Source organism: Antechinus flavipes, chromosome 4, assembly GCF_016432865.1.
Source record: "Antechinus flavipes isolate AdamAnt ecotype Samford, QLD, Australia chromosome 4, AdamAnt_v2, whole genome shotgun sequence".
Lineage (NCBI taxonomy): Eukaryota > Metazoa > Chordata > Mammalia > Dasyuromorphia > Dasyuridae > Antechinus > Antechinus flavipes.
This window is the reverse complement of record NC_067401.1, coordinates 55,233,770-55,243,494: the sequence shown is the minus strand read 5'-3', so window position 1 is coordinate 55,243,494 and position 9,725 is coordinate 55,233,770. Positions and strand designations below refer to the sequence as shown.

Here is a 9,725-nt window from a genome sequence, read left to right as displayed (position 1 = left end):
CTAACAAATGGGGTGATCTTGAGCAAGCTAACTCCAGGAGGCCTGTTTCCTTTTCTATGAAAAGAAGGCTGAACTAATTGATCTCTTATAACTTTAAAATTCAAGATTTTAGCAACTGCACACATCTATCCAATTGGGGGGGGGGGCGCTATCTTCTTTTTCCCGTCAGGAAATTCTTCATAGAGATGGTCCGTATATTGAGCTGGTCTCAGAATCGGAAGACCTGAGTTCAAGAACAATCTGTGAAACCTGGGTTCTAGTGCTGCCCCTGACCTATACTGGCTGACTGGCCAAATCACTTCACCCATGTCTTGATGGTCTGGTCCACTAAGACCACAAGTTGCAGAAAAGGGGTCGGCCTACTCTGGGAATTTTGCCATTCAGAGTTTTTTTAAGTCAGTGAAGTCACAAGGCCAGTCCTTAATTTGGCAGGTGTAAGCTTAGTCCCAGAGAGGGAAAGTGACTTTTTTGTCCAAAGTCACGCGGTCCAATAGAGCGGGAGCTCGGAATCATCGTACTTACGAGATGGAAGGGGTTCAACTACGAATTGATTAGTCCACGATTCCACTGCAAGTTAATGGTGGAGGCGGGATTAGAACTCCGCTCTCCTTTTTTCTACTCTTATTTCCACGACTCCGGGATCCGGAGCCTTTGTCAGATCCTGGGGCTTCTAAAGGTCATGCTGTAGAGCCCCGGAGAGGAGAGTGCCCCGTCCGGGGAGTGGGGGGTGGCGTTTCTTCAGTGGAATCCGCGACCCCCCCGGGGCTGGGGGCTTCTGACCTGTGGAGAGCAGGAAGGATGCCCCCCAGAGGGTGGCTTAGAAGCAAACGTGGTCACCCGCGTGCTGGAGGGCGACTGTGCCAGGACCAGGGCTAAGTTGGGGAGTGTTCTGAAATTGTAAAAAGATTTTCCAAAAGCTCTTTTCAAATTTCGGGCTGTGCCATTCTGGTTATTCTTCTTAGCCCTGGGCCTTGCCTCTTTGTTAAAGTCTCCATAGATTCTTTGGGAGCCTGATAAGGTGGCCCAGACAAAGGAAACGCTTAGAGGAGCTGGGGATGAGGGTGCAGGCGTCGGGATCTTTGGGACCCGGCAGGGGCCCGGGGGCGTTGTTGCAGGGGAGGAGGAGTGGGCCGGGAGATCGGGCTGGGGGAGGGCCCACTTTAGCCCGCTCGGGCCTGGCGTCGCCGCTTTAAGAGTCGCATAGGAGAGGAGCAGGTCTATGGTAATGAGCCGCCCGCAGCCGCGGCTGCTCTGCAGAGCTCACCGCCGGGGAGGCGAGGCGAGCGCTGGGGGCTCGGTGCCAAACGGGAGAGCCGGCCGGGGGCGCAGGGAGACAGGGAGGATCTTGGAGAGACTGCCCGGGCTCTAGGGAAGGAGCTCCAGCGGCCCAGGGGGGCGATTTGGAGGCGCAGGTGGGAGATGTAGTAGCCCTGGGCAGGATCTGGAGGGGGAGGGGGAAGGCGGAGGTGGGGGTGTGCTGGGACCGATCCCGAGCTGCGGGAGGTGTTGGGGAGCTCTTGGGGCTCCATAGGGAGACCCGAAGATCCAGGGCGCGGGGATCGGGAATCCTGAGGGAGAACCCCGGAGGTACAGGTGAGAACCGGGGACGCAGGTGGGAGTTTCGGGGGCACAGGGGCAAAGATCTAGGACAGAGCGGGGTTTAGGAGAGTAGGGGGAGCTCGAAGGCGGACCTGGGAGCCCCCGCCAGGGCTCCAGGCAGAGCTCGGAGGTGGGTCTGGGGAGGGGGTGGGGGGACGAGGGGCGCAAGGATTCTGAGCGGTTGCAGGGATCCAGGAGCCGCAGAGGAAAGATCAGGCCAGAGGTGAGCAGAGAAACTGTAGGGCGCAGGAGCTCCACCGAGGCCGGGGCCCCAGAGGGAGCGCGCACGGGAAGATCCCGGGAATCAGGTGCCCCCGGCCCGGGCATGCGGCGCGGCGGGGTCGGGAGGAGCCGGAGGAGGAGCCGCCGCCGCCGCTGACCCGGCCGGGAGGAGGGAGAGATGCGGGGCCGGGTCGCCCGCGCCCCACTCCCGCTGCTGCTGCCGCCGCCGCAGCTGCCGCTGTTGCTACTGCTGCTGCTCCAGCTGGGCCCGGGGAGCTTTGCCCTGGCCCCCTCGCCCTGCCGTTCCCTGGAAGCCCTGGACCCAAGCTCTCCAACCCTCTGCACTCCCCAGCGTTGGTTCTGCCTGGCCGGGACCGAGGGCCACTGGCTCCACACCAGCCGCTGCCGGGCCAGGGGGCCCGAGCTGATCGGCCGCCTGGTGCCCCTGGATAGGTTCAGAAGCGGGAGAGCCTGGTGCCCAGAGCCTGGGGCCCATATTCCCCTGCCACCAGCCCCCGGAGGCTGCCCCTGGAGCTGCCGCCTGCTGGGTGCCCGAGGCCACATCTCCCCACAGGGCAAGCTCACCCTGCCGACAGGGCATCGGTGCATCCAGGTACCTCGGCTGCAGTGCCAACTCTGCAGCCTGGCATGGACCCAGGGGCACTGGGTCGAGAAGTGGCTGGCTGGAGATCTCCCAGGAAGTCGCAGGAAACGCAATGTGAACACAGCCCCCCAATTCCAGTCACCTGTCTATCAGGCCACCGTGCCCGAGAATCAGCCAGTGGGCACGCCAGTGGCTTCCCTGAGGGCTGTGGACCCCGACGAAGGGGAGGCGGGCCGGCTAGAGTATACCATGGATGCCCTCTTTGACAGCAGATCCAATCAGTTCTTCTCCTTGGACCCAGTCACTGGAGCCGTGACTACTGCTGAGGAGCTGGACCGGGAAACCAAGAGTACCCATGTCTTTAGGGTGACTGCCCAGGACCATGGGAGCCCTCGGCGAAGTGCCCTGGCCACCCTGACCATCACAGTGACTGACACCAATGATCATAACCCTGTTTTTGAGCAGTCTGAGTACAAGGAGAGTTTGAGGGAGAATCTGGAAGTGGGCTATGAAGTCCTGACGGTTCGAGCCACAGATGGTGACGCCCCTCCCAACGCCAACATCCTCTATCGACTGGTGGAAGGGCCCGGCGGACCTCCCCCTGAGGTCTTTGAGATCGATCCCCGTTCTGGTGTGATTCGCACCCGGGGCCCCGTGGACCGAGAGGCTGTAGAGTCGTACCAGCTGACTGTGGAGGCGAGTGACCAGGGCCGGGATCCCGGTCCCCGGAGCGCCACGGCCGCCGTGTGTCTGTCCGTGGAGGATGACAATGACAATGCGCCCCAGTTCAGTGAGAAGCGCTACGTGGTCCAGGTGAGGGAGGACGTGACTCCTGGTGCCCCCGTGCTCCGGGTCGCAGCCACGGACCGCGACAAAGGCAGCAACGCCCTGGTCCACTACAGCATCATGAGTGGCAACGCCCGCGGCCAGTTTTACTTGGATGCTCAGACAGGGGCCCTGGACGTTGTGAGCCCCCTTGACTACGAGACAGCCAAGGAATACACTCTCCGGATTCGGGCCCAGGACGGGGGCCGTCCTCCACTCTCCAACGTCTCGGGCCTGGTGACGGTGCAGGTGCTCGACATCAATGACAACGCCCCGATATTTGTCAGCACCCCCTTCCAGGCCACCGTCCTCGAGAGCGTCCCCCTGGGGTATCTGGTCCTCCACGTCCAGGCCATCGATGCCGACGCGGGGGACAACGCCCGCCTGGAGTACCGCCTGGCCGGCGTTGGGCCCGACTTCCCCTTCACCATCAATAATGGGACGGGCTGGATCTCTGTGGCTGCCGAGCTGGACCGGGAGGAGGTAGACTTCTATAGCTTCGGGGTGGAGGCGAGGGACCACGGCGCCCCCCCGCTAACAGCCTCCGCCAGCGTCAGCGTGACCATCCTCGACGTCAACGACAACAACCCGACCTTCACCCAGCCGGAGTACGCGGTGCGCCTGAACGAGGATGCGGCCGTGGGCACCAGCGTGGTGACGGTCTCGGCCGTGGACCGGGATGCTCACAGCGTCATCACGTACCAGATCGCCAGCGGCAACACCCGCAACCGGTTCTCCATCACCAGCCAGAGCGGGGGGGGCCTGGTCTCGCTGGCGCTGCCCCTGGACTACAAGCTGGAGCGGCAGTACGTGCTGGCGGTCACGGCCTCGGACGGCACCCGCCAGGACACAGCCCAGGTCGTGGTCAACGTCACGGATGCCAACACTCACCGCCCGGTCTTCCAGAGCTCCCACTACACCGTCAACGTCAACGAGGACAAGCCGGCGGGCACCACCGTGGTCCTGATCAGCGCCACGGACGAGGACACGGGGGAGAACGCCCGCATCACCTACTTCATGGAGGACAGCATCCCCCAGTTTCGCATTGATGGTGACACAGGCGCGGTCACCACGCAGGCAGAGCTGGACTACGAGGACCAGGTCTCCTACACTCTGGCCATCACCGCCCGGGACAACGGCATCCCCCAGAAGTCGGACACCACCTACCTGGAGATCCTCGTCAATGATGTCAATGACAACGCCCCTCAGTTTCTGAGGGAGTCCTATCAAGGCAGCATCTATGAGGATGTGCCCCCCTTCACGAGCGTCCTCCAGATTTCTGCCACGGACCGTGATTCGGGATTGAACGGCAGGGTTTTCTACACCTTCCAAGGAGGGGACGACGGCGATGGCGACTTCATTGTCGAGTCCACGTCAGGCATCGTGCGCACGCTGCGGAGGTTAGACCGGGAGAATGTGGCCCAGTATGTCCTCCGGGCATTCGCGGTGGACAAGGGAGTGCCCCCAGCCCGGACCCCGGTGGAGGTGATGGTGACCGTCCTGGATGTGAATGACAATCCGCCTGTCTTTGAACAAGACGAGTTTGATGTGTTTGTGGAAGAGAACAGCCCCATTGGCCTGGCGGTGGCTCGAGTCACAGCCACGGACCCGGATGAGGGCACCAATGCCCAGATCATGTACCAGATTGTGGAGGGCAACATCCCGGAGGTTTTCCAGCTCGACATCTTTTCTGGGGAGCTCACTGCCTTGGTGGACCTGGACTACGAGACGCGGGCGGAGTACGTCCTCGTGATCCAGGCCACCTCAGCCCCCCTGGTGAGCCGGGCGACTGTCCACGTCCGCCTCCTTGACCGCAATGATAACCCGCCTGTGCTGGGGAACTTTGAGATCCTCTTCAATAACTACGTCACCAACCGCTCCAGCAGCTTTCCTGGGGGTGCCATTGGCCGGGTGCCAGCCCACGACCCCGATGTCTCTGACACGCTGAGCTACAGCTTTGAACGTGGGAACGAGCTCAGTCTGGTGCTGCTCAACACCTCCACGGGGGAACTGAGGCTGAGCAAGGCCCTGGACAACAACCGACCTCTGGAGGCCATCATGAGCGTGTCCGTGACAGGTAAGACTCGGGTGGATGTGGGGGGAAGGGCTGTGTGGTCCCTCCAGAGCGTGGGAGGGGCTGGGAGGGAGTCTCAGGAGACTTTGGGGGCTGGCTGTGGGATAAGGGGAGGAGTCTGCTCCCAGGGTTGTGAAGGAGGAGACTGGGGAAGCAATGAGGCAGTGCTGGGCTGAGGTGGGGGAGGCTGGCAGATTGCCCCTCTGGAAGCAGAGGGTGGGTTTGTCCTGGGTGTCACTGGGGCTGAGGTAAGGCAAGGAGTGACTGGCCTGGGAAAACAGCCCATGGAATCCTAGCTCCTCATAACTCTTTCCACCTCCCGCCCCACAGCTTGGGTTGGTCCGTTGCAGTTGGATGCCTCTGCCTCCCTTCTTCCCTTCCTACTCTGTGATGGGGGGGAGTAGGATTTAGCTTTTTAGCCTTGGGCACAGCTGCCAAGAAACTGAAAATTCTCTGGTGAAGGAGATTCCAGTGGGCTAGTGGGTTGAGGTGAGAGATGAAGGCAAGTTTGAGTTTTAATTGCCCCTTCTACCCAGTCTCTCTGAGAGAAGATCCAGATTTTCTTCCCACACATATCCCTACACTTTGACCATCTCCCCCAGGCCCCTACCCCATGAGGTTTCTGTGATCTCATCCAGCAGCTAGGGCCAAAGCTGGTCTGTGTATGTGGAGGGGGAGGGGGCACACAGTAAGGTCAGGACCCCTGAGTCCAGCCCCTTCTGGCCCCCTCTCCCTTTAGGCTGAGCAGGAGACTGACGGGGACTTTGTCTAGTACATTCTTTCCCCTCTAGGCTGAAAGAGCAAGGGCTGCTACCCCCCCCCCCCCAAGAGCTCACTGCAGGAAGTGAGCCTAGAGCTCATTGTCTCTGTCCAAACAAGCCCCACTGTCCCAGGCTGGGGTTTGGGGTCCTGGGGGGGCAGGGGATGCAAAGTAGGCAGGCACTGGCTGGGGCCCCTTGGATTCTTTGAGCCTATATACCCCCCCACACACACACACACACCACACTGATTCTAGGGGAACAAAATTTTTTCCAGATGAAAGTTGAATTCCCACAGATCCATCCCTATTCCCCAGGTCAAAGGAATGTGAGTTTAGAGGTCCAGGATGGACAGGGGACTTCCAGTATGTGGAAGAAAGGATCCCCAGAACATTCTACCTCTTCCCTATCTTTTAGGGGTTATGTGTATGTGAAAGACAGAAAGACGAGACAGACACAGAGAAATGCAGAGAGACAGAAAATGAGAGAGTCAGAGACAGAGGGAGAAGGAGAAGGAGAGGGAGAGGGAGAGACAGGGAGAGAGTACTGAGAGATACAGAGAGAAAGAGAAAGTCTGGCCAGGACCCAAGCATTCCTGGTGCCCGGCAGAGCAGTACGGCCTGCAAACTCCCCTGGGGGCAGAGTGGAGGGCATGTACCCCTTTCTGCTAGATAATATCTTCTTGTTTAGCATAGCTGGGTTTGGTGGGGAGATGAATCTTGAAGCTGAATAGCTGAGATTTCCCACACACATACCCTAAGATGGGGAACAGATGAGACTTTAATGAGAGATTTCAGTCTAGGGTAGGAGGAGGTCTGCAAAGAAATCATTTGGCAGTAACAGCTAGGGACGGAAGAGGCAGACCATCTGCTTATCCATGTTGGGTTGTAGATACATGTGGGGTCTTACCAGAAGCCCAAAAGAAGGTGAAAATTGGGCTTCCACCTTCCCCACCCATGAGTTTGTCCAGGGGAGGGGGCAAAACTCCCAAAGGTTTTGCCAGGGAACCTTATACTACTTAGGGCATAGCTGGGAATAGGATCTTAGAGAATTATACGGTGTAAGAGTTGGAAAGACTATTAGAGAACTTCTTGTTCTGTAGATAAGGTAAGGTAAATTAAGTCCTATGGAAGTTGAGTGACTTGGGGGAGTCCCTGCCCTGCTTGTTCCTTCAGTTTTTCCTCTTCCAAAAGAAATGCTCTTAACATAGAATCTGATATTTAAAACCATTTTGACAACTATATTTCAATAGAATTGGTTTCTTTTGTAATGCCATGTTTTTCTTTGCGAAGTTAAAAACATTATTTTGAGTTCATGAGTTTTAATAGACTCCAAAGGGGTCCATGACACCAAAAAGGGTTAAGAACCCCTACACTGTAGGTATGGAGCTAAGCTCTTTATGGGGCAAGGGTTCCGAATGCTGGCGCTGGTAGATAGATGAAGAGTCGGTAGGGATCCTGTCCGTTCCTGAGTCCAGTCCCTGGGTTCTGGAAGTGTGGAAGAGCTAGGGTGAGGACTGAGGATCTTCCCTTGGAGCAGGAGCACAATGAGGCTGGAGCACTGGGGTGGAAAAGGAGACGGAAGTTCTGGAAGAGTACTTCCAGTTCTTTTATCCCCTGCCAGGGCACAGTCTTTCCCAGTCTTTCATGCCCTTGGGATGCCCTGGCTCTTCGAGAATTAAACAGGGAGGGAAGGCCGAGGTGCCTCATGGTCCCACCCCTGCCCCTCCCCCAGATTCAGAACCCCACCCTCTCCCCCAGGCTCTGACCCTTGGAGGCTGTCACCATGGCAACCCCAAAGTTAAGCATTAGGCTGAGGAGGGGGAAGCCCGCTGCTGCCCCTAGACCTTTGTCTCTCTTCCCCCATTCTTTGTCCCTTCTTTCATTCTCTGGCCCATGTTGCTTTCCTCTCCTCCCTGCCCCCCTCACCCTCCTAGGCTGTGCATCTCTCTCCGTCTTTCTTTTGCTTGATTTTTTTGTCTCATTCTGTTTGAATCTCGTTTATCTCTTTTTCCATCACTAGCTCCCTTTCTCTGTTTCTTTTCTCTTCTATATACCCAGGTCTCTCTTCCCATGTCTCTTTGTTTCTTTCCATGTGTCTCTTTGTCTCTCTATCTAGATCCCTACTTCTGCTTTTCAGTCTCTCTTTGTCTCTCTCCCTCCCTTTCATTTTCCCCAGAGCTGATATGGCCCCAAATTCAGTCCTAACGATCTTCCTTTAGTCTGATCGATGTCTTTCTCTCTCCCCCGCCTCCCTCCCTTTCTTTCTCTGATTTCTCTGTCCCTCTCTTTCTGATTTCTCTTTGTCTCTCTGTATCTGTCTCTCTCCCTCTCCCTCCCTCCCTCTTTTTCTTCTTTCTTCTCCTTCTATCTCTCTGTCTCTCCTGTCCTCAATTCAGATTTAGATGTGCTTCCTATTTAGTGCCCCTGATCCACTTCTTCCTTGAAGGCTAACACTTCTGTCCTGGGCTATGTTCCCAATATCTGGGAGGACAGTTTAGGACTGGAGTAGTTACCGTGATCGCTATTGACTTAAGGTCATCCCAGAGTAATAAGAGATTACATGGAGGACTGGGGTACTGAGTGCTGCTGGTGTTTTCTGGGTGTCCTGATCCTACCCATAGCCTTCTCCCATCCAATCTTGAGGGTAGGTGGATAAAGGGGTGAGCTACTTTCTATCCTAATTCTCTCTTCTCCCCAATTCCCTGACAGCTCAAACTCAGACTGTCCAATCTTGAGGGTAGGTGGATAAAGGGGTGAGCTACTTTCTATCCTAATTCTCTCTTCTCCCCAATTCCCTGACAGCTCAAACTCAGACTGCCCTCTTTTACTGGTCAGTTTTTCTCACACAATTGCACTTCTCTGGTGCCTAAGTGGGGAGGATAAGAGGATGGGGTGGCAGCTGAGGAAGGGGAGGAGAAAAGAGAATGGAGTGGGGCAGGTGGCTGCAAATGGGAGACCAGATGGGAAGCAACAGGGTAGAGCAGGAAGACAGGGGACAGACTAGAAATAAGGAGACAGAGAGACACAGATGCACAGGATGGGATGAGAGGGAGGACAGGAGCGGAGCCCATAGATTCCCTCCCTGGAGTAGGTAAATCTGACCAGTTGGGTCACAGGGGAGACATGGAGACACATTGATCCCCAGAGCTGAGTGTTAATACAGGTCTACTCTTTCAATTGTGCATCATATGAACAATCACTTTTTAAAAAATCTTGGTTATTTTGTGTGTTCAGCTGAAAGTTGGATTCTGTGTGGAGATAATAAGGAAGAAGGAGAAAATGTCCTTTTCTTTAAAGGGTTCTAAATCTAAAAGAAAAAACATCCAATAAATGCCCAAGTGATATGAAAACAAGTAGAAATAATTGCGTCCCCCTACTGTCAGTGCCTAATGAGATTATCTTCCATTTTCACTGTTTATATCTTGTATGCACATTTTGTATGCTTTGGCTACTCCATAAAAATGTGAGTTCCTCAAAATTCTTGCCTTACTTTGTGTCAAAGAGGATAGAAGTCTGTCTGAGGTTAGGAAGACAACTCAAATCTGATACTTACTAGCTACTGGACAAGTCACTTAATCTCTGCCTCAGTTTCTTCAAATGTAAAGTGGGGATAATAATAGCTCCTATTTCCCAGGGTTGTT

At 56.0% G+C, this 9,725-nt stretch overlaps 1 protein-coding gene across 2 annotated transcripts in view; it reads left to right on the top strand.

The window, feature by feature from the left end:
* Window positions 1–1,992: 1,992 nt before the first annotated feature.
* Window positions 1,993–9,725, top strand: part of CELSR2 (cadherin EGF LAG seven-pass G-type receptor 2) — a 46,839-nt gene continuing 39,106 nt past the window's right edge. For both annotated transcript variants that reach the window (XM_051993160.1, XM_051993158.1), the window contains exon 1: window positions 1,993–5,327. In XM_051993160.1, coding sequence (XP_051849120.1) covers window positions 2,000–5,327 — 3,328 coding nt within the window. In that variant the 5' untranslated portion in view covers window positions 1,993–1,999. The remainder of the gene's footprint in view (window positions 5,328–9,725) is intronic.